General features: G+C 46.6%; 1 protein-coding gene across 1 annotated transcript in view; it reads right to left on the reverse strand.

Moving 5' to 3' along the window:
* The window catches only part of LOC311101725 (LIM domain kinase 1-like), a 40005-nt gene extending 22337 nt beyond the window's left edge, over nucleotides 1-17668 (reverse strand). Inside the window, exon 1 of the mRNA XM_084142892.1 lies at nucleotides 17648-17668. Within this exon, the coding sequence (XP_083999018.1) occupies nucleotides 17648-17650 (3 nt within the window). The 5' untranslated portion in view covers nucleotides 17651-17668. The remainder of the gene's footprint in view (nucleotides 1-17647) is intronic.
* Between the last annotated feature and the right edge of the window lie 7453 nt (nucleotides 17669-25121).

Consider the following 25121-nt stretch of genomic DNA (forward strand, 5'->3'; position numbering starts at 1 on the left):
ACCGCCATGACTTCACTAACCCATCCCAGGCAGGATAAATCTGTAACAGTGACCTAATACTAACACACAGCACCTTGAGGTGATGCAGAGCTGGCACAGTGGGGATCCGGTTGGTGTAACTAACCACATTATGGGAGACCTGGAGATGATTAGCTATTCCAGTGACCTATTGAGCTTCAACGGAACTGTTGCAATAGTTTAGCTCACGGTTTCAACATTTTCCGTTTTTGAGGCCTTCTGAGACTGCCAAAGCAAGTACACATAAAACCAATAAACACACACCAAGCATTCACACAAGAACTATGATAGAAAACAAGTACTTTTCATGCTACACAAGCTGATGTTGACATCAGGAATTGATTAAATCAGCAGCACATTCAGCAGGTAACAGATACTCCTGATACCCCCATGAGAGTTAATTCTAGGTCAAATTCCAAAAACGCTTCATGGGGGATTCCAAATTCCAAAGCCATTTGGGCCATGCATGTTGAGGTTCTGGGGGATCAGGATCAGTCAAATCTCCATACAACAGATGGATAGAACGTCTATAACATTGTAAAGTGGTTATCCCACTGGCTATAAGGTGAATGCACCAATTTGTAAGTCGCTCTGGATAAGAGCGTCTGCTAAATGACGTAAATGTAAATGTAATATAGGAACCTGCATTTCAATTAATTAATCACGCAATGAAATTTGGCAAACCAAAACCTAAACTGTGGAGAGAAGAGAAGTGGAGCATGGCCTGGATCTTGAGTAGAAAAAGGACATCTCTATCCTATCCACACACTCTTAGGAAAAAAGGTTCCAAAAGTGTTCTTCGGCTGTCCACATAGGAGAACCCTTTTTGGTTCCATGTAGAACCCTCTGTAGAAAGACTCTATATGGAACCCAAAATGTTTCTACCTGGAACCAAAAAGGGTTCTTCAAAGAGTTCTCCTATGGGGACAGCCGAAATAGACTTTATGGTTCTAGATAGCACCTTTTTTTCTAAGAGTGCGGCAACTCCAATCACCAGCTGGCTTCCCCTGTTCACTACCTTCTTTCCTACTTAGATCTCATTTGGCAACACAGGTTTTCATTTTGTTTAAAAAGAATAAACGAGGCAAATATGATTAGACCAGACAAGTGGCAAAAACAGCACCCAGCAACCCCAAACGTGGCTAGAATTCAAGCCTGTTCCCTGGAAAACCCCGGTCTATCAATTAGCCAACAGCATGTTAAGGCCATCCTGTAGCATCAATAGCATCATGATGAGCCACAGCTGCTTTAGCACTGCTGTTAATGGAATCAGCATTATGACTCATGGTCAGTCAATTAAGCTTTGAGTTCCATCTGACAGATAGGTGGACATCCAGTAGAGGCACACACACGCGTGTACGTGTGCGTGTGTGTTTATACTGTGCATATATACAGTGCAAGGCTGCAATCATCTCAGCATTACAATCAATATTTAACAAGCCTAGCCTACTGTAGCTGGGGCTCAAATGATGTTTTATCTAGGCCAGGACCTACTCTAAATATAGACCATGTGCCTGCCCTGCTCATTTCTATTTCATGAAACAAACAAAAAATGTATGTCATGGACCCAGTTTAGAGATTATTGCAGCCATTTCAACATGAACATATCTCTTAACAAGATCCAATATCATTACCGACGTTCTATTTCTACTAAAACCATGAAATAGAGAGAGAGCGATGGAGACCTAAAGCACAAACGCAGCAGAATCAGGCCTGCCCACTCAACACAAGCCACTCGAGACAGCCAGACTGCCTCCCTGCTGGTCGACCGGCTGAAGCTAGCCAAGCCCTTTCACTCCATCACAGTCTACATAGGGAAAGCCATCTTACCTTTTTGTCCCTTTTCCAAAGCCTGAGACAGCAAAATCCCCAGAAAAATAAATCTGACACCATGACAGCCTCCCTGCTGCTGCTGCTTTCCTATACAGTCCACTCTACTCACGGCAAGACTAGTTCATTCTGGTGAGCCCACACCGCTGTCACAACAACACAGAGGCAGCGGCCAAATGAGAGAGAGAGAGAGAGAGAGAGAGAGAGAAAAGGAGGAGGCAGAGAGTGAGAGAGAAAGAGGAGCTGCCCACGCCTTTGCAGATGAGCTCTCTGAAATGATGTCACAGGCTGTTCTTCCCCCTCCCTCCCTCCCTCCCTCCCTCCCTCCCTCGTTCACTCTCTCTCTCTAACAAGCGGCAGCCGCTCTCTTTCTCTGTTTCTATGACCTCATCGTTTCCTGCCAGGCCCGGCCCACCCATGCGCCTGCTGGCTGTGTCTCCTCTCTGATGTCTTCAGAAAATACCCCCTCCTATATTTCTCCCTCTCTCTTCCCCCATCCCCCTTTCCCTAGTTCCCCCGATTCCAAAGCTCCTCTAGCTCAGTCACAGCTGACAGGCGATCATATTTCGTCCTCTGTCTGAAATGTCAAATAAAAAAAGGGGCCCAGCCAAAGCCCTCACACGACACCACCATGTCAACTAACATTGCTTGTTTTAGAGGGCTTACTGTACTAGTGGGGAGGATGACAGACTGATTCTACAAACGTAGGATCTTAATTTGAGCCAGTTTGCTACAGCTGGAAAAGAATCCTGCAGCAACAGGAAATGTGAATTATTATGTGGATTATAATTCATGGACATTTTTGTAGGGGTTGATACATTTTTCATAAGGGAAAATCAAGTCTGAAATTTCAAAGTGGAAACTACAAACTTCCGAAGCCTTTTTAAACCTCAAATTCACTACAGATTTTACATTTCCTGGGTGTCCAAATTAAGGTCCTACATCTGTAAAAGCACACATTGGAAGATTATAGTTCAAACATGCATTTTAAAACCTAAAACACAATCTACTATATCAACCACCTGGAACAGCAAACACCTAAGAAGAAGATTACCAAAACTCAACACCATAATGAGGTAATACAACCTTATATTTGGGGTTTTGATAGGGTAAGACAGTTGTACTAAGCTCATGAGGCAGTTATACATTTTTTTGTTCTTCAAGAATCAATGGGTAACCTACAGGTAACTGCCAAAATAAAGGAACAAATACATTAATTGAAATGGCCATTGTACAGTGCCTTCGGAAAGTATTCAGACCCTTTGACTGTTTCCACATTTTCTTACGTTACAGCCTTATTCTAAAATTGATGAAATTGTTTTTTCCCTTCATCAATCCACACACAATACCCCATAATGACAAAGCAAAAACAGGTTTTTAGAAATGTTTGCTCATTTACAAAATAAAACCCTCAGAAATATCACATTTACATAAGTATTCAGACCCTTTACTCAGTACTTTGTTGAAGCACCTTTGGCAGCGATTACTCCTACGTTTCCTTGGCTGTGTGCTTAGGGTCGCTGTCCTGTTTGAAGGTGAACCTTCGTCCCAGTCTGAGGTCCTGAGTACTCTGGAGCAGGTTTTCATCAAGGATTTCTCTGTACTTTGCTCCATTAATCTTTGCCTCGATCCTGACTAGTCTCCCAGTCCCTGCCGCAGAAAAACATCCCCACAGCATGATGCTGCCACCACCATGCTTTACCATAGGGATGGTGCAAGGTTTCCTCCAGACGTGACACTTGGCATTCAGGCCAAAGAGTTCAATCTTGGTTTCATCAGTCCAGAGAATCTTGTTTCTCAAGGTCTGAGAGTCTTTAGACGCCTTTTGGCAAACTCCAAGCGGGCTGTCATGTGCCTTTTACTGAAGAGTGGGTTCCGTCTGGCCACTACCATAAAGGCCTGATTGGAACCAGAGCTCTCTGTTGCACATTTCTGTATACCTGTGCGTTTTCCACAGGTAGCACCTCATTCCCAGCATAAGGCGCTGGTAGATTCAGGCGCGGCTGGGAATTTTGTTGATAAGAAGTTTTGTTTAGCCTTAGGGATTCCCCTTCTTCCTGTTGATGTCCCTTTCCCCGTTCATGCCCTAGATAGCCGTCCGTTGGGTGCGGGCTTGATCAGGGAGGTCACTGCGCCACTTAGGATGTGTGCGCAGGCGGGGCATCAGGAGATGATTCAGCTATTTCTGATTGACTCGCCTGCGTATCCGGTGGTGCTGGGCATGCCCTGGTTGAGTACCCATAACCCATCTATTTCGTGGCAGGAGAGGGCTCTGATGGAGTGGTCTGCCCAGTGTGTGGGTCGATGTTTGGGCGTTTCCGTAGGGGCTACCTCGGTGGAGAGTCCAAACCAGGTGCCCGCATTGCACGTTCCCCCTGAGTATGGGGATTTGGCTATTGCGTTTAGTAAGTCGAGGGCGACGCGGTTGCCGCCCCATAGGCAGGGAGATTGTGCGATAGACCTCCAGGCAGGAGCTGCGCTCCCACGGAGCCATGTGTATCCTCTGTCTCAGGAGGAGAAGAAAGCTATGGAGACTTACATAGACGAATCTCTGAGACAAGGATACATACGGCCTTCCACTTCCCCTGCGTCCTCGAGTTTCTTTTTTGTGAAGAAAAAGGATGGTGGTTTACGCCCGTGCATCGATTACCGTGGTCTCAATCAGATCACGGTGAAGTACAGTTATCCACTCCCGCTGATTGCGACCATGACTGAGTCATTGCATGGGGCGTGTTTCTTCACTAAATTAGATCTCAGGAGCGCGTACAACTTGGTGCGCATCAGGGGGGGCGATGAATGGAAGACAGCCTTTAGTACCACCTCGGGCCATTACGAGTATCTTGTCATGCCATACGGGTTGATGAACGCTCCGTCAGTTTTCCAATCATTCGTGGATGAGATCTTCAGGGATATGCAGGGGCAGGGGGTGGTTGTGTACATAGATGACATTCTCGTGTACTCGCCTACCCGTGTCGAGCATGTGGCCCTGGTGCGCAGAGTGTTGCGGAGGCTGGTGGAGCACGACCTGTATGTTAAGGCAGAGAAGTGTCTGTTTTTCCAGGAGTCGGTCTCCTTTTTGGGGTATCAGTTGTCTGCGTCAGGGGTGAAGATGGAGGTAGACCGGGTGTCAGCCGTGCGTAATTGGCAAACACCAACCACTGTGAAGGAGGTGCAGCAGTTTTTGGGGTTTGCGAATTACTACCGGAGGTTTATCCGGGGTTTTGGACAGGTGGCAGCTCCCATCACGTCTCTTTTGAAGGGGGGTCCGGTGCGTCTGCAGTGGTCTGCCGAGGCGGACAGGGCGTTTGGGAGGCTGAAGGACCTGTTTACCTCGGCCCCGGTGCTGGCGCATCCGGATCCCTCTTTGCCATTTCAGGTAGAGGTGGACGCGTCTGAGGCCGGTATAGGAGCCGTGCTTTCACAACGGTCAGGCGCGCCACCTAAACTCCGCCCCTGTGCCTTTTATTCCAAGAAGCTCAGTCCGGCGGAGCGAAAATATGACGTAGGGGACAGGGAGCTGTTAGCCGTGGTACAGGCCCTAAAGGTGTGGAGGCACTGGCTTGAGGGGGCTCAACACCCTTTCCTCATTTTGACGGACCACCGTAACCTGGAGTACATCCGGGCAGCGAGGAGGCTGAACCCTCGTCAGGCTAGATGGAATATGTTTTTGACCCGGTTTACATTTAAGATCACGTACATCCCTGGGTCACAGAACGGTAAGGCAGATGCGCTGTCTCGGCGGTATGACACGGAGGAGAGGTCCGTGGAGCCCACTCCCATACTGCCGGAGTCGTGTCTGGTGGCACCGGTAGTGTGGGAGGTCGATGCTGAGCTCGAGCGGGCGTTACGCACCGACCCTAGTCCACCGCAATGCCCGGAGGGTCGGAAGTACGTTCCGCTCGAGGTTCGGGATCGATTGATCTATTGGGCTCACACGTCACCCTCCTCTGGACACCCTGGTATCGGCCGGACAGTGCACTGTCTTAGTGCCAAGTACTGGTGGCCCACGTTGGCAAGGGATGTGAGGGTTTATGTAAGGCGCCTAGACATCTGCCTAGGGGTAAGTTACTACCCCTGCCCGTTCCACAACGACCATGGTCTCACCTCTCGGTGGATTTCCTTACTGACCTTCCTCCTTCACAGGGGAATACCACTATACTGGTCGTTGTGGACCGGTTTTCTAAGGCCTGTCGTTTGCTCCCCATGCCGGGCCTTCCTACCGCCCTGCAAACTGCCGAAGCACTATTCACCCATGTGTTCCGGCACTACGGGGTACCCGAGGATATTGTGTCTGATCGAGGTCCCCAATTTACCTCCAGGGTCTGGAGAGCCTTTATGGAGCGGTTGGGGGTCTCGGTGAGCCTCACCTCGGGTTACCACCCGGAGAGTAATGGGCAGGTGGAACGCGTGAACCAGGATGTGGGTAGGTTTCTTAGAACATACTGCCAGGACCGGCCGGAGGAGTGGGCAAGGTACGTTCCCTGGGCCGAGATGGCCCAGAATTCCCTACGCCATTCCTCCACTAACCTAACCCCTTTCCAATGTGTGTTGGGTTACCAGCCGGTTCTGGCACCTTGGCAGCAGAGCCAGATCGAGGCTCCTGCGGTGGATGAGTGGGCGCGGCGCTCGGAGGAGACATGGAACGCTGCACACGTCCACCTGCAGCGGGCCCTCCGACGTCATAAGGCGAGCGCCGATCTCCACCGCAGTGAGGGACCGGTGTACGCACCTGGTGATCGAGTCTGGCTCTCTACCAGAAACCTGCCCCTCCGCCTGCCCTGTCGGAAACTGGGTCGGCGGTTTGTAGGGCCATTTAAAGTCCTGAGAAGGTTGAACGAGGTGTGTTACAAATTACAACTACCTGTTGAATATAAAAGTATTAACCCCTCGTTCCATGTGTCCCTTCTCAGGCCGGTGGTAGCTGGCCCACTCCAAGAAAGTGAGATCAGGGAGACTCCTCCGCCCCCATTGGACATCGAGGGGGCACCGGCGTACTCTGTGAGGTCCATTTTGGATTCGAGACGTCGGATGGGGGGTCTCCAATATCTAGTGGAGTGGGAGGGGTACGGTCCGGAGGAACGGTGCTGGGTGCCGAGGAGAGACATTTTGGACCCGTCTCTCCTGACGGAATTCCATCGTGGGCACCCGACGCACCCTGCTCCGCGTCCTCCGGGTCGTCCCCGAGACCGGAGTCGGCGCACGTCTGGAGCCGCGCGTCAAGGGGGGGGTACTGTCACGGTTTCGGCCGAGGCTGCCTCTCTTCCTTGTTCGGGCAGGCTTCGGCGTTCGTTGTCTCCGGAATACTAGCTGCCACCGTTGTATGTTTCATGTTCGTTTGGTTTGGTCTGTTTGTTGTGACACCTGTTCTCGTTTAGCGTAATTAGTGTCCTATAAGTTTCTCGTTGTGTTTGTCTAGTGTTGTGTGTGATTGATTTATTTCTGTCGTGTGTTGTGCTTGTATTTGCTTATTCGCTCGGTTGAGCTTCACTCCACTTTGTTGGAGCGTTTACGCACATGTTTAGTGCGCCTTTTGTTTGTGTCGCCTTCGTGCGTAGTTTCGCCTTCGGGCAAGTTTTGTTCGTATTTTCCTTGTTGGAATTTGAACTAAAGTCTTTTGGACTATACTTCGGTGTCCTGCGCTTGATTCCACCACTACACCCACCTACAGCATTCTTGACAGGGAGTTGTTATAAGTTGCTAAACTGGTATTGTCTGTGAAAGGGAGGGATATATCATGTACTGTAAAGTATCTTGAAAATATGTATATTTCACAATATCCATCCACTGATAACAATACAGAAACAACCCTTTAAATGCATTATTAACCCCCCAAGGGAGTTCATTCTCTTGGGGTTGTGATTGGCATGCTTGCCTTGGGGTCATGGCGACCCCGTTTGAATACCTGCAGGGACATAGCCTACCTTCTCCCGCCGGACACAGCAACACTACACCAGAGTGGAAGGAATTAACCTAAGCTGTTTGAGAAACGGCACATTTATCTACTGCTAACTAATGCACAAAAAACACAGGTTCTTCTGAAGTCAGCAGTGAGGGAGGCAGAAGGCAGGGATGCAGGAGAGAGGGAGGCAACAGGGAAGGAGGCAGCAGGACAGTAGATTCAATTACTGCACTTGGCTCTGTGTCCAAGTCATAAATCACCTTGAACAGAACAGGCGTTATAAATAACTGGCCCCTAACTCTGACCACTCATCTACTCAAGGCTGCAGATGTCAATGGGGAAAACAGAGAGAGAGAGAGAGAGAGAGAGAGAGAGAGAGAGAGAGAGAGTGAGAGAGAGAGAGAGAGAGAGTTGGCGGGGAGAGGGGGAGAGAGAGAGAGGGGGATATATTGGGAACACAGGAAAGGGTTTCATCTGTGAAATGACTTGAGCTCAGCCTACATGAGGAGGATTCTGTGATCATGGTTGTCAGAGGATAGGGCTTACATACAGATGTAAGTTCAAGTGTTAAGCTTCTTGAACATGTACAAGATGGCCATATAATCTTGTATGTAGGTTGTGTGGCACTAGTTCACAAATCCTAACAGTGGTTGAATCAGGCGTTATGGCTGCTTACATTGATCTGAGGCTCAGGACTCCTTATAGGAAAACCTCATCGAAAGCAGAGGCACGGTGACGCAGTGAGAAATGTCTCTATTAATTCTGTTCTCTTGTCCTACCAAAACAACCTAATCAATTTAACATTTCAATCAGCAGGCAGACTGAGTCATTCCCACATTGCATCACACTGTTTTAGACTGTTTTCTCTTGTTCGGCTCCAACAACCAAACACTATCCTCTTTCAGAGGATGCTTTTTGTGGGCTGACGAAATGCAGTCTGCCCTGTTTGGCTGGCCTGATGCCAATGGAGGGCGGTGTGGGATTGGACTGCATCACGCCACATGTCCAGGGCGCAGGGGATGAAAAGTAGCAGAGGAAGTTGACCTTGTCTGCCGTTCGGTTCGGTCGGTCAGTTGGCCCTCCGTCTATAACACCATTGGTCTGACATCTTTGTGATAACATCATTCCTGACCGTCTTAGTTGGACTGAACCGCGGTCAGACGTCAGTGGTTTCTTTGTACTGTTTTGGGGAATGTGAGTGATACATCTGGCCCTGTAGAGGACTCTGGGTAATGGTTAGCGGGTGGCAGGGCAGGGAAGGGCGAGCTCTAGCTGCCATCTCTGATTCACTTTGGACTCTGCTGGGCTCCGCTGGGTGGGTGGTTCAGAGGGCTGGTTGTGGGCTGAGTGTAACTGACACACACTCTTGCACGGACGCTTGATACAGAGAAGGACATACACATACACATCCTGGCTGTAAATGGTAGAGAGCGAAGAACATTGAATGAGTGTGTATATGTGTGTGTGTGTGTGTGTGTGTGTGTGTGTGTGTGTGTGTGTGTGTGTGTGTGTGTTTGTGCACGTCAAAGAGGTCTGCTCCAGGATGTTTAAAAAATATATATTTGTTCCTAACTAAGCGACCACAACAAGCATTAACTCTCTCTAAGAGTGGCTACAGTTACTGAACATATTACCTCAAAACAGGGTTCACCATAAGCATTAACAATATACAGTGCCTTCGGAAAGTATTCAGACATTCAGACATCCATATTTTGTTACGTTACAGCCTTATTCTAAAATTGATTAAATAGTTTTTCCCCCTCATCAATCTACACACAAAACCCCATAATGACAAAGCAAAAACTGGTTTTTAGATATTTTTACATAAAAATGGGGGGGGGGGGGGTTGCCGGTATCAAATCCTACATGCCATTGCCTGCAGTTGTGCCCTTGAGCAAGGCACTTAACCCCCCCCCCCAAAACAACAGCTCCCTGGGCGCCCAGTGCAGCAGACCCTCGCACCTCTCCAAAACCTGTATATGTATGTGTGTCTTTCGGAGGGGTTGGGTTAAAAGCGGAGGTCAAATTTCGGTAGGACCTTGTGTGTGATTGACCAATAAAGTGATCTTAATCTTAGAGTGGTGGGATTGTTCTGTCCAGAGGTCAGGTCAAAGTCGCCAGCGAAAAGGCTTCTGGGAGATTAAACAAAGACAACAATAAAGTACTGAGAGAGTGAAAGAAGAAAGAGGCAGACGCAGAGGTCATGGAATGAGAGGAGGTGACATGTTTTCACACATTGCAGAGAGAACAGTACATTCTAATGGTGATACTTAGCAGGCTCAATGTGAAATCAACCAGGCTCAAATGTTGTTTGTTCTTTAACATATTTCTCAATATATCACTCTTATTTGAACCTGGGGCCCAAACAACTCAATCTTACAGTTAAACAACAAGCACAAGACGTACCCTCCCACCATATTATATGGAAGAGGAAGCCAGATAAGAAAAGTGTAGTGAATTAGAGGTGTCTCAATAGATTGTGAAAGAAAGGATATTCTAAGGTGAGAGTTTAGAGGGATAGTCGGTTCAAGAGGGAATCGATATACAACAGAATAACTTACTCTACACTAAGAAAAATGTTATGTTAGAATTCAGGCTAGAATCCCAACCAACCTGACATACCGCCTGCCATAGGCAGTGTGTACATAAGGCTAGCTAAGCTTCGCCTAAAGTAAATTGAATTAATTTGCCAAAATTATATAGCCTTATACAGTGCCTTCAGAAAGTATATTCACACCACTTGACTTTTTCCACATGTTGTTGGGTTACAGCCTTTACATTTTTTGTCGCTGGCCTACACACAATACCCCATATTTTTTTTTACAAATTAATAAAAAATGAAAAAATGAAATGTCTTGAGTCAATAAGTATTCAACGCCTTTGTTATGGTAAGCCTAAATAAATTCAGGAGTAAAAATGAGCTTAACAAGTCACATAATATGTTGCATGGATTCACTCCGTGTGCAATAATAGTGTTATAAATTGATTAGCATTTTAATGAGGGAAATAAGTATTTGACCCCTCTGGAAAACATGACTTAGTACTTGGTGGCAAAACCCTTGTTGGCAATCACAGAGGTCAGACGTTTCTTGTAGTTGGCCACCAGGTTTGTACACATCTCAGGAGGGATTTTGTCCCACTCCTCTTTGCAGATCTTCTCCAAATCATTAAGGTTTCGAGGCTGACGTTTGGCAACTCGAACCTTCAGCTCCCTCCACAGATTTTCTATGGGATTAAGGTCTGGAGACTGGCTAGGCCACTCCAGGACCTTAATGTGCTTCTTCTTGAGCCACTCCTTTGTTGCCTTGGCCGTGTGTTTTGGGTCATTGTCATGCTGGAATACCCATCCACGACCCATTTTCAATGCCCTGGCTGAGGGAAGGAGGTTCTCACCCAAGATTTGACGGTACATGGCCCCGTCCATCGTCCCTTTGATGCGGTGAAGTTGTCCTGTCCCCTTAGCAGAAAAACACCCCCAAAGCATAATGTTTCCACCTCCATGTTCGATGGTGGGGATGGTGTTCTTGGGGTCATAGGCAGCATTCCTCCTCCTCCAAACACGGCGAGTTGAGTTGATGCCAAAGAGCTCCATTTTGGTCTCATCTGACCACAACACTTTCACTCAGTTCTCCTCTGAATCATTCAGATGTTCATTGGCAAACTTCAGACGGGCCTGTATATGTGCTTTCTTGAGCAGGGGGACCTTGCGGGCACTGCAGGATTTCAGTCCTTCACGGCGTAGTGTGTTACCAATTGTTTTCTTGGTGACTATGGTCCCAGCTGCCTTGAGATCATTGACAAGATCCTCCTGTGTAGTTCTGGGCTGATTCCTCACCGTTCTCATGATCATTGCAACTCCACGAGGTGAGACTTGCATGGAGCCCCAGGCCGAGGGAGATTGACAGTTCTTTTGTGTTTCTTCCATTTTCGAATAATCGCACCAACTGTTGTCACCTTCTCACCAAGCTGCTTGGCGATGGTCTTGTAGCCCATTCCAGCCTTGTGTAGGTCTACAATCTTGTCCCTGACATCCTTGGAGAGCTCTTTGGTCTTGGCCATGGTGGAGAGTTTGGAATCTGATTGATTGATTGCTTCTGTGGACAGGTGTCTTTTATACAGGTAACAAGCTGAGATTAGGAGCACTCCCTTTAAGAGTGTGCTCCTAATCTCAGCTCGTTACCTGTAGAAAAGACACCTGGGAGCCAGAAATCTTTCTGATTGAGAGGGGGTCAAATACTTATTTCCCCCATTAAAATGCAAATCAATTTATAACATTTTTGACATGCTTTTTTCTGGATTTTTGTTGTTGTTATTCTGTCTCTCACTGTTCAAATAAACCTACTATTAAAATTATAGACTGATCATTTCTTTGTCAGTGGGCAAACGTACAAAATCAGCAGGGGATCAAATACTTTTTTCCCTCACTGTATATAAATTCGATATTTCTGTATTTCATTTTCAATAAATTTGCTAAATTTCTAAAAACATGTTTTAACTTTGCCATTTATGTGTGTAGATGGGTGAGAAAATATATATATTTAATCCATTTTGAATTCGGGCTCCCGAGTGGCGCAGCGGTCTAAGGCACTGCATCTCAGTGCTTGAGGCGTCACTACAGACCCCCTGGTTCGATTCCAGGCTGGATCACAACCTGGCCGTGATTGGGAGTCCCATAGGGCAGCCCACAATTGGCCCAGTGTTGTCTGGGTTTGGCCGGTGTAGGCCGTCATTGTAAATAAGAATTTGTTCTTAACTGACTTGCCTAGTTAAATAAAGGTTAAAAAAAAAAAAAAAAAAAAAGGTGGAATAAGTCAAGGGGTATGAATAATTTCTGAAGGCACTATAGCCTATAGCCTAGGCCTGCTCTCAGCCCTCAGTCTTTTTTGCAAACAGTTATGGAGTTGTATTATTAGCCTAAATTATGACTATCCAATCTACTCATCACATTAGGAATATTATCTTACATAATTCTGCAAATGCGATGATGCATGGAATGCTTTATTATAAAGGTGTATTTTTATGGTGAGAATTAGCTTCCCCAAACTCACGCGCCACCTATTATGCGTGCCTAAGGCTGATTTGCAATACAAAATACCTATTTCCATTTTTATCTACCTGGGCTGGAAACCCTGTTGACACCACAGCTCATAAACATGGATTACTAAAGAGAGAAACCAGGCGAAATCCCACTTCAAATGGCATGATGGTAATATACCACATTTCAAAGTGTGACATGCAACTGCTGGGGAGAGTGCAAATGGTTACCTCACAATTAACATTATTTCTCACAGGCTACACTCACGTTTTCTGCTCTTTATGCAACACATACACGCATGTATTTTTCACAATGTAGACATTGACATATTTAGCTTTAATCTGTCTATTGATAATTCATATTTAACTATGTACTAGGAAACTGTGGTGAATACTAGAAGCTAGTGATTACCAATGAAAAATACCTATTTAAAGAAGATCCGAGGTGAATGAACAGCAATGCAGTTAAAGCATATTGCAAAGTGTGGATTCCTTTTTGTTGAGCATTGAAAGTGCTTGAGACAATCATCAACAAACATGAATGCACTCCCACTAGTACAGGGATAGGCAACTAGATTCAGCCGTGGGAAGATTTTTGCCCGAGCAGATGGTCGGGCGCCGGAACATAATTATAAACATTTGTACCCCGCAAATTGACCATAAGTAAGCCCAAAAAGAGATTGTATTTGAAAATAACATAAACATTTCATACCTTGATTACACTGAGGCACAATCACGTCTCTCTTTTATTTGTAGGAATACTTGGGAACAGATTTGATAAATTAAAATAATTTTTAAATGAATTCTTGGTGATTTCTAGTCTTTTTTCTTATACCAAAAACAAAAATCCTCCCCCAAATTATAGTTTTAAGAGCAAGAAAAATAAATATATATATATACACAACCAGTCAAAAGTTTGGACACACCTACTCATTCAAGGGTTTTTCTTTATTTTAACTATTTTTTACATTGTAGAATAATAGTGAAGACATCAAAACTATGAAATAACACATATTGAATCATGTAGTAACCAAAAAAAGTGTTAAACAAATCAAAATAGATTTTATATTTGAGATTCTTCAAATAGCCACCCTTTGCCTTGATGACAGCTTTGTACACTCTTGGCATTCTCTCAACCAGCTTCATGAGGTAGTCACCTGGAATGCATTTCAATTCACAGGTGTGCCTTCTTAGAAGTTAATTTGTGGAATTTCTTTCCTTCTTAATGCGTTTGAGCCAATCAGCTGTGTTGTGACAAGGTAGGGGGGGTATAGAGAAGATAGCCCTATTTGGTAAAGACCAAGTCCATATTACGGCAAGAGCAGCTCAAATAAGCAAAGAGAAACAACAGTCCATCATTACTTTAAGACATGAAGGTCAGTCAAGACGGAAAGTTTCTTCAAGTGTCGTCGCAAAAACCATCAAGCGCTATGATGAAACTGGCTCTCATGAGGACCACCACAGGAATGGAAGACCCAGAGTTACCTCTGCTGCAGAGGATAAGTTTATTAGAGTTACCAGCCTCAGAAATTGCAACCCAAATACATGCTTCACAGAGTTCAAGTAACAGACACATCTCAACATCAACTGTTCTGTCACGATCGTCTACGAAATGAGTGGACCAAGGCGCAGCGTGCGATACGAACATGACTTTAATTGGTAAAGTACACGAAACAAAACAAAACACGATCGTAAAGTCCACAGTTACAATGACTGACAAGGAACAAAAACCCACAACCCCAAGGTGAACAATGACAGTTTAAATATGGCTCCCAATCAGAGATAACGAGCCGACAGCTGACACTCGTTACCTCTGATTGGGAGTCACTCGATCAACCAAGAAAACACAACCAAAGACAACCAACCAAAACACAACAAAACGAACACACCCTGGCTCAAAATACAAAGTCCCGGAGCCAGAGCGTGACAGTACCCCCCCCTAAAGGCGCGGACTGCGACCGCGCCTCAAAACCCCAAATAGGGGAGGGCTGGGTGGGTGTTGCTCCTCGGAGGCGGCTCCGGCTCCGGGCTTGACCACCACCCTTCTTCAATCCCCCCGTAGCGCCCCCGGTCCGATCTGACCCAGCTGGTAGGATCTGGACTGACGACGCGCACCCCTGGCTTGGCGCGTGAGGCAGGAACGGACCGGACCTGGCCGACGATACGCACCCTAGGCTTGATGCGTGGATTCGGAACGGGCCTCACCAGGCTGACGACTCGCCTCCCTGGCTTGGTGCGAGTAGCAGGAATGGGCTGGATCAGGCTGACGGCTCGCACCCTTGGCTTGGTGCGAGTAGCAGGGACGAGCTGAACCAGGCTGACGACTCGCACCCTTGGCTTGGTGCGAGTAGCAGGAACGGGCTGAACCAGGCTGACGACTCGCACCCTTGGCTTGGTGCGAGTAGCAGGAACGGGCTGGACCAGGCCGACGACTCGTACCCCTGGCTTGGTGCGAGTAGCAGGAACGGGCTGAACCAGGCTGACGACTCGCACCCTTGGCTTGGTGCGAGTAGCAGGAACAGGCTGGATCCGGCTGACGACTCGCACCCTTGGCTTGGTGCGAGTAGCAGGAACAGGCCGGGCTGGGCTGGCGACGCACACCGTAGGCTCTGTGCGTGGAGCAGGAACAGGCCGGGCTGGGCTGACGACGCACACCGTAGGTTTTGTGCGTGGAGCAGGAACAGGCCGGGCTGGGCTGGCGACGCACCCCGTAGGCTTTGTGCGTAGAGCAGGAACAGGCCGGGCTGGGCTGGCGACGCACACCGTAGGTTTTGTGCGTGGAGCAGGAACATGCTGCCATGCCTGAGTACGGGAAGTTGGTTCCGCTCTCCATCCCGGCCTCGCCAACCTGCCTTCTGGCCCCCAAAACCCGGTGGCCTCCTCTCCAAATTGCCCTGTGGCAGCCTCCTGCTGCCCAGCCGCCCAAGCCATGTGCCCCCCCCAAAAAATTTCTTGGGGTTGCCTCTCGTCCTTCCGACGATGGCCCTGCTGACGCCGTTGCTCCTCTCTCGCCAGGGCCTTGATCCTACCCCAAGGTCCCTTGCCCCCGAGCATGTCCTCCCAGGACCACGATTTGCCCACCTGGGCCATCGCCAGCCTCTCTATCTCCTTACCCGGCGCTTCCTCCCATGTCCAGCCTCCTTGCTCCTGGACACGCTGCTTGGTCCTTTTACGGTGGGTTTTTCTGTCACGATCGTCTACGAAATGAGTGGACCAAGGCGCAGCGTGCGATACGAACATGACTTTAATTGGTAAAGTACACGAAACAAAACAAAACACGATCGTAAAGTCCACAGTTACAATGACTGACAAGGAACAAAAACCCACAACCCCAAGGTGAACAATGACAGTATAAATATGGCTCCCAATCAGAGATAACGAGCCGACAGCTGACACTCGTTACCTCTGATTGGGAGTCACTCGATCAACCAAGAAAACACAACCAAAGACAACCAACCAAAACACAACAAAACGAACACACCCTGGCTCAAAATACAAAGTCCCGGAGCCAGAGCGTGACATGTTCAGAGGAGACTGTGTGAATCAGGCCTTCATGGTCGAATTGCTGCAAAGAAACCACTACTAAAAGGACACCAATAAGAAGAAGAGACCTGCTTGGGCCAAGAAACACGAGCAATGGACATTAGACCGGTGGAAATGTGTCCTTTGGTCTGGAGTCCAAATTTGAGATTTTTGGTTCCAACCGCCTTGGCTTTGTGAGACGCGGTGTGGGTGAACGGATGATCTCCGCATGTGTAGTACCCACCGTAAAGCATGGAGGAGGAGGTGTTCTGGTGTGGGGGTGCTTTGCTGGTGACACTGGTGACACTTAACCAGCATGGCTACCACAGCATTCTGCAGTGACACGCCATCCCATCTGGTTTGGGCTTAGTGGGACTATCATTTGTTTTTCAACAGGACAATGACCCAACACACCTCCAGGCTATGTAAGGGCTATTTTACCAAGAAGGAGAGTGATGGAGTGCTGCATCAGATGACCTGGCCTCCACAATCCCCCGACCTCAACCCAATTGAGATGGTTTGGGATGAGTCGGACGGCAGAGTGAAGGAAAAGCAGCCAACAAGTGCTCAGCATATGTGGGAACTCCTTCAAGACCGTTGGAAAATCATTCCAGGTGAAGCTGGTTGACAGAATGCCAAGAGTGTGCAAAGCTGTCATCAAGGCAAAGGTTGGCTATTTGAAGAATCTCAAATATAAAATATATTTTGATTTGTTTAACAAAAAAATTGGTTACTACATGATTTCATATGTCTTATTTCATAGTTTTGATGTCTTCACTATTATTATACAATGTAGAAAATAGTAAAAACAAAGAAAAACCCTGGAATGAGTAGGTGTGTCCAAACTTTAGACTGGTACTGTATATATATCTTTTTACTCTTATAACTTTGCGGGGCCCAAAAAAATCACTTGCGGGCCTGCCTGTTGCCGATCCCTGCTCTAGTGACTAGTGAAGTTATTCAATCCATTCCATTCCACACCAACCCAACACCCCTTATCAGAGAAGGGCAGATCCCATGTCCCTCCTCCACTGACCCACATGTCCTTTCACCACCTCTCCTCTCAGACTCTTTACTTAAACAACAGTTAATGCCTCTCCCTGGAAAACTTACAGTGATGTGTAATGCATACTGTCTAATTACAGGTACTATAAAGTGGAGACCAGTGTTTCTGTGTGGATGTTGTTGCGTAAACCATATCCGACAGACTGTAACAGGAGTGTCGTATCAAGTCTGTGGCTGATTGGAGAGATTGACTGGTGAAGACAGAGAGGAGAGGGATCTCTAGTATTCTAGTCAGGAGGATCTAGTTACTGTGCTGTTTGTGGCTGAAGACTATCTTACCATGATCAGGCCGGTGGTGATGGGGTCATTGCATCCATGGCACAGCTCTCCGAACTTGGCCCAGTAATCCTTCTTGCAGAAGAGCCGGCCCTCCTTCTCATAGTACCAGTGGGACAGGGAGGCACTACACTCACAGCATCTGAACAAGGAGAGAGAGAGGAATTATAAGCATATGTGTATGTTTATTAGGCAGAGCTGACTTCATAAAAGCTGGCTAGGTCTTTGAAACCATGTCTAGGCCTTCATGTTTTTTTCTCCAAACGGTCCCACCCATTGTAAGTCAAAATTTGCTCTAATATAATTGAATGGCAGAGGCCTTCTTTCCAGCTTCTGAAGGCCTAGCCAATGGCTGGCTGAGCTAGATTTTTCTACCCAGAGACCACCAAAGACAAATCTATTTTCAACACAAACTGAAGAGATGAAATCAGAAGATCATAAAAATTATTCAAAAGATGAAGTAGAAATGGAAAATAAATTGTATTAAAAAAAATATATAGATATTTTTGTATAAATCCTTAGGCCTTCTCTGAAGGCCTAGAAGGCCCTCAGGGTTCCCCACTAATTTTAGCCCATCATGAGGCTAAACCACAGAGATGTGTCTTACTAAAGATAATGCAACAGATAACGCATCAGAGATCTGAAAGTGATAAAGTGACTTCAATTTCCTTAATCACTAAGCAACATTCTAACATACATTAGGTGTTAGACCAAAGAGTTGATCACAGACAAACCCAACACTGTGACTAATATAGGTCTTGAAACAACAAGGATGTGATGACAGACACCTACACATGTCAATGCTGTTCAAACACAACATCCAACTATAACAACATGGTTGTTACTCCAGTGGCTTTTGATCCACACAACCTGTTTCACACACACACACACACGAACGCCACAGGTAAACATTAAATCCGCATTAATGTCTCCCACGATTGCAAAGTGATTTTATACATTCCAGTAACATTCGATTTAGAATAAAACATCTCAGATATATAACCACGTTATAAATTGGGTGGTTCAAGCCCTGAATTCTGATTGGCTGACAGACGTGGTATATCAGACCATATACCATCGGTATGACAAAACATTTCTTGTTACTGCTCTAATTACGTTGGTAACCAGTTTATAATAGCAATAAGGCACCTCAGAGGTTTGTGGTATATGGCCAATATACCACGGCTAAGGGCTGTATGCAGGCACTCCGCTTGTGTCGTGCATAAGAACAGCCCTATACCACACCCCCTCGGGCCTTATTGCTTAATTATATCATAGACATAAGGGGCTATCTGCATGTGGAGATCGTAAAGGAATGAACTTACCGCTGTCAGTAACAGTGGATTAAGAGAGCTGATAGTGAGATATCTCTCTCAGGGAGAGGAGAGGAGAGAACAGGACAGAGCTGAATGATTGGGTAGTGATGTCAGGCAGATAGAGATCATTGGCTGATAGACAGGGTGAGGACTGAGGAGGGAAGGGGAGAGGAGATGACAACACAGACGACAACACAGTCACTAATCACAGAGACACACACACCAGAGGAGGCTGATGTTAGGAACTATAGGAGGACAGGCTCATTGTAATGGCTGGAATGGAATCAATGGAACGGTACCAAACACATAAAACACATGGAAACAACATGTTTGACTCTGTTCCATTGATTCCATTCAAGCCATTACAATGAGCCCATCCTCTTATAGCTCATCCCACCAGCCTCCTCTGACAAACACACACACACACACACACACCTGATACTGCACATACCAAATGGATGACACAACATTGATCTAGCTCAGGGTGGTAGTCAGCTTTCCACATCTCTGCAACCATGAATCAAGATAAAACAAGTTCCAGAAGAACTAGTTAAGTTGGCTATTCTAAACCACAACAGGACAGGAGTTTGAGACTGCTCTGTGCATTACCCTTTTCATAGAAATGAGCTGAGCCAAGTCAAGCCGAGCTATAGCCTACTGGGATGACCTGTTTGCTGGCTGGAACCATACAGGACAATGTGAAAGAAAATATCCAAGCCACACAGCATAGTTCGGCTTTGCAGGATAGTGTGAAAAGGTCATCTGTGTGAGACATCCATGACTAACTGTGTGTCTCCACTCCGTCCCAGTGGACCATCGTCCATCAGCACTCTGGGTCCTTCCTCTGCCAGACAGCCAGGGATCAATAGGAATAGACCTGGGGGAGTCAGGGGGACTTTTGGTCATCAATCCCCATCTTCTGCCTCTCTGCTGGGCTACAGAACATCCAGACCAGAGGCCTAGGAGGGGAAAGAGAATGGGGCAGTGGGGTAAGGGTATGGGGTGTAATGTTAACAGATTAAGTTTAGGGGCCTGGGAACTGTGGGGAGGGAGGCCTAGGGAGAGGGGAATGAGGACGGGCCAGCAGGAGAGTGGGAATGAGGATATTGGGGTTAAGGGTAGGTAGAGGATGATGGGGGGAAAGTGAGTGGAACAGATTGAGCAGGCACTGGAGGAGTGGGCAGATCAATTCCCATGGGTTTCTGCGGTTTTCATCAGTCTTCTTTAAGTCTAGCCAGGACACACAAGTATGCACCCATGTAGAAACACACACACAGACACTAAATTCACACACACTGACATGTACACACACTAAACCTCCCTCTTTCTGATATGCGCATGTGCTCACATAGCGAACATCTCAGTGTAACGGTCAAAGACAGAGCTCCCACTACTACACCCTGATCCAGCTGCATGCAGTATGCTGAGCATGTGGTGTGATGCTAGGAGGCAGAAGAACTGGGTCAAGGGTAGTCAGAGGACACAGACACACTACTCTACCTAGTCAGCAGTCCTGTCTTCCAGCTACACCTCCCCCTCTCCACTGCAGAGTCCCTGCAGCCTCCTGCAGAGTCAAAGTCATACCTGGGCCTGCTCTATACACAGCAGGCATATCAGACCACACAGGGCTTCAATGCTCTCGAGCTAAATCCAAGTTGAAGTCACCTTATCAGGGAAGGGCATGTAGCGCTGAACTGTACTGTAGCAGAATACCATATGATTATGACTAAACAGTTAGTTCTCAGAATATAGTCATATGTTACCCACAGTAGCAGGCAATAGTAGTAGGATTACATGCGAGTGAAAGTGTGAGTGTATGTGTTTGTGGGATACCCTTTGACAGGGTCTGTCTGGAGCGACCTTTGGTGGATTTGTGCCTGTGTGTGTGTGTGTGTGCACGTCCATTCCTATGTATGTGTTTGTGTGTGTGTACCATGCATGCCTGTACGTGAGGATTAACAGTTTGAAAGACTCTGAGGGAGACTCTCTTACCCATCCCAAATGGATGACTAAGACCTTGTGTAAAGCCAGTGTGTCTATGTATGCGGATGACTCAACACTCAGCTACTACAGCAACTGAAATAACTGCAACACTTAACAAAGAGTTGCAGTTAGTTTCGGAATGGGCGGCAAGGAATAAGTTAGTCCTGAATATTTCCAAAACTAAAAGCATTGTATTTGGGTCAAATCATTCACTAAACCCTAAACCTCAACTACATCTCGTAATGAATTATGTGGAAATTGAGCAAGTTGAAGTGACTAAACTGCTTGGAGTAACCCTGGATTGTAGACTGTCATGGCCAAAGCATATTGATACAACAGTAGCTAAGATGGGGAGAAGTATGTCCATAATTAAGCGCTGCTCTGCCTTCTTAACAACACTATCAACAAGGCAGGTCCTACAGGCCCTAGTTTTGTCGCACCTAGACTACTGTTCAGTAGTGTGGTCAGGTGCCACAAAGAGGGACTTGGGAAAATTGCAGTTGGCTCAGAACAGGGCAGCACGGCTGGCCCTTAAAAGTACACAGAGAGCTAACATTGATGACATGCATGTCAGTCTCTCCTGGCTCAGAGTGGAAGAGAGATTGACTTCATCACTGCTTGTTTTTGTGAGAGGTGTTGACGAGATGAATGTACCGAGCTGTCTGTTTGGAATACTGGCACACAGCTCGTACACCCATGCATACCCCACAAGACATGACACCAGAGGTCTCTTCACAGTCCCCAAGTCCAGAACGGACTATGGGAGGCGCACAGTACTACATAGAGCCATGACTCTATTCCACATCAGGTAACTGATGCAAGCAGTAGAATCAGATTTAAAAGAACAGGTAAAAATACACCTTGTGGAAGAGCGGGGACTGTGAAGAGACACACACACAGGCACATACACACATACATATAGATGCTCACTCTACACACACGTACACATGGATGTTTTATTGTAAATATGTGATAGTGGAGTAGTGGCCTGAGGGAACACACTAAATGTATTGGGTAAAGTGTTATGAAATATAATGTCATGTAATATTTTAAATTGTATATAACAGCCTTAATGTTGCAGGACCCCAGGAAGAGCCTTGGCAGCAGGAAGAGCCTTGGCAGCAGCTAATGGGGATCCTTAATAAATACAAATACAAATACCTTGCCCTGAGTTCAGTACTACTACTTCCTATACACACACACACACACACACACAACTTAACACACTCAAAACTGTTGCACTGCACTTGTACTGTACAGTAGCCTATATTGCCGGACAATGCTGGTGACCCAAAATAATAACTGACAAGAGTAACAACATAACAGTCCCGTGTAGCTCAGTTGGTAGAGCATGGTGTTTGCAACGCCAGGGTTGTGGGTTCGATTCCCACGGGGGGCCAGTATGAAAATGTATGCACTCACTAACTGTAAGTCGCTCTGGATAAGAGCGTCTCCTAAATGACTAAAATGTAATGTAAAAATAACACAAACACTATAGCATGCAACTCACATAGTCATGACCCATATATCTACATGCTGAACATGAGACACTGAACAGGCCCAGTGGCCCACCATCCACCACAGAGAAAACACAATGGTAAATATAGACGTGATAACGTGAGATGAGTAATGCAAAATGGTCTGTGGTGAAGACCAGAAATAGATTTCTTCTTGCCCACGCAGAACAGGGTTAGCGAAGTGCAAGGTTCGTTGAAAGCATTGAGAGAGAAAAGAGATAAGACAAAAAGAGGAGGGGAGGACATGCTGTTGGAAGCATACGGATGGAGTTAAGCAGAGGAGATGAGAGATGAGCGAGAAAATATGTTTAGCTCTGCTGAAAGAGAGGAGAAGGAAAGGATATGTTGGGAAGGGAGAGGAGGCGCAACGCTTAAAGGAGGTAGAGAAAAAGGAAGGTAGAGGTATGGAGATGAGCTATGCCAAAAGGATGGAAGGAAAGGGATAGATGGGTTTTTACTGGATGAGATGAGTCCCCAGGGCTCTGTTATCAGGGCCGGAGGGGGGAGAGGGAGAGAGAGAGAGAGGGGTGAGGGGGAGAGAGAGAGAGAGACAGCGAGAGAGAGAGAGATAGGGAGGGATAGAGAGAGAGAGAGAGAGAGAGAGAGAGAGAGAGAGAGAGAGAGAGAGAGAGAGAGAGAGAGGTGAGGGAGATAGAGAGAGAGGGATAGAGAGAGAGATGGTGAGGGAGAGAGAGGGATAGAGAGAGAGAGGGTGAGGGAGAGAGAGGGATAGAGAGAGAGAGAGAGAGAGAGAGAGAGAGAGGGGGATAGAGAGAGAGAGAGAGAGGGATAGAGAGAGAGAGAGAGAGAGAGAGAGAGAGAGAGAGGGATAGAGAGAGAGAGAGAGAGAGAGAGAGAGAGAGAGAGGGTGAGGAAGATAGAGAGAGAGGAAGAGAGAGAGGCAGTGAAAGGAGGGATGAGCATGACAAATGACTGTTCGACAAGCTAACAGACAAGCAACTAGGAAAGGCTGGAAAAGCTGATTTGTAATGGAATATCTACATAGGCGTACAGAGGCCCATTATCAGCAACCATCAGTCCTGTGTTCCAATGGCACGTTGTGTTTGCTAATCCAAGTTTATCATTTTAAAGGTCTAATTGATCATTAGAAAAAACTTTTGCTATTATGTTAGCACAGCTGAAAACTGTTGTGCTGATTAAAGAAGCAATAAAACATGTAGAGGTCTGTAATTTTTATCATAGGTACACTTCAACTATGAGAGACGGAATCTAAAACAAAAATCCAGAAAATCACATTGTATGATTTTTAAGTAATTAATTTGCATTTTATTGCATGACATAAGTATTTGATCACCTACCAACCAGTAAGAATTCCGGCTCTCACAGACCTGTTAGTTTTTCTTTAAGAAGCGCTCCTGTCCTCCACTCATTACCTGTATTAACTGCACCTGTTTGAACTCGTTACCTGTATAAAAGACACCTGTCCACACACTCAATCAAACAGACTCCAACCTCTCCACAATGGCCAAGACCAGAGAGCTGTGTAAGGACATCAGGGATAAAATTGTAGACCTGCACAAGGCTGGGATGGGCTACAGGACAATAGGCAAGCAGCTTGGTGAGAAGGCAACAACTGTTGGCGCAATTATTAGAAAATTGAAGAAGTTCAAGATGACGGTCAATCACCCTCGGTCTGGGGCTCCATGCAAGATCTCACCTCGTGGGGCATCAATGATCATGAGGAAGGTGAGGGATCAGCCCAGAACTACACGGCAGGACCTAGTCAATGACCTGAAGAGAGCTGGGACCACAGTCTCAAAGAAAACCATTAGAAACACACTACGCCGTCATGGATTAAAATCCTGCAGCGCATACAAGGTCCCCCTGCTCAAGCCAGCGCATGTCCAGGCCCGTCTGAAGTTTGCCAATGACCATCTGGATGATCCAGAGGAGGAATGGGAGAAGGTCATGTGGTCTGATGAGACAAAAATAGAGCTTGTTGGTCTAAACTCCAATCGCCGTGTTTGGAGGAAGAAGAAGGATGAGTACAACCCCAAGAACACCATCCCAACCGTGAAGCATGGAGGTTGGAAACATCAGTCTTTGGGGATGCTTTTCTGCAAAGGGGACAAGACGACTGCACCGTATTGAGGGGAGGATGGATGGGGCCATGTATCGTGAGATCTTGGCCAACAACCTCCTTCCCTCAGTAAGAGCATTGAAGATGGGTCGTGGCTGGGTCTTCCAGCATGACAACGACCCAAAACACACAGCCAGGGCAACTAAGGAGTGGCTCCGTAAGAAGCATCTCAAGGTCCTGGAGTGGCCTAGCCAGTCTCCAGACCTGAACCCAATAGAACATCTTTGGAGGGAGCTGAAAGTCCGTATTGCCCAGCGACAGCCCCGAAACCTGAAGGATCTGGAGAAGGTCTGTATGGAGGAGTGGGCCAAAATCCCTGCTGCAGTGTGTGCAAACCTGGTCAAGACCTACAGGAAACGTATGATCTCTGTAACTGCAAACAAAGGTTTCTGTACCAAATATTAAGTTCTGCTTTTCTGATGTATCAAATACTTATGTCATGCAATAAAATGCAAATTAATTACTTAAAAATCATACAATGTGATTTTCTGGATTTTTGTTTTAGATTCCGTCTCTCACAGTTGAAGTGTACCTATGATAAAAATGACAGACCTCTACAT

The sequence above is a fragment of the Coregonus lavaretus genome, assembly GCF_964263955.1.
Source record: "Coregonus lavaretus genome assembly, chromosome: 26".
Taxonomy (NCBI): domain Eukaryota; kingdom Metazoa; phylum Chordata; class Actinopteri; order Salmoniformes; family Salmonidae; genus Coregonus; species Coregonus lavaretus.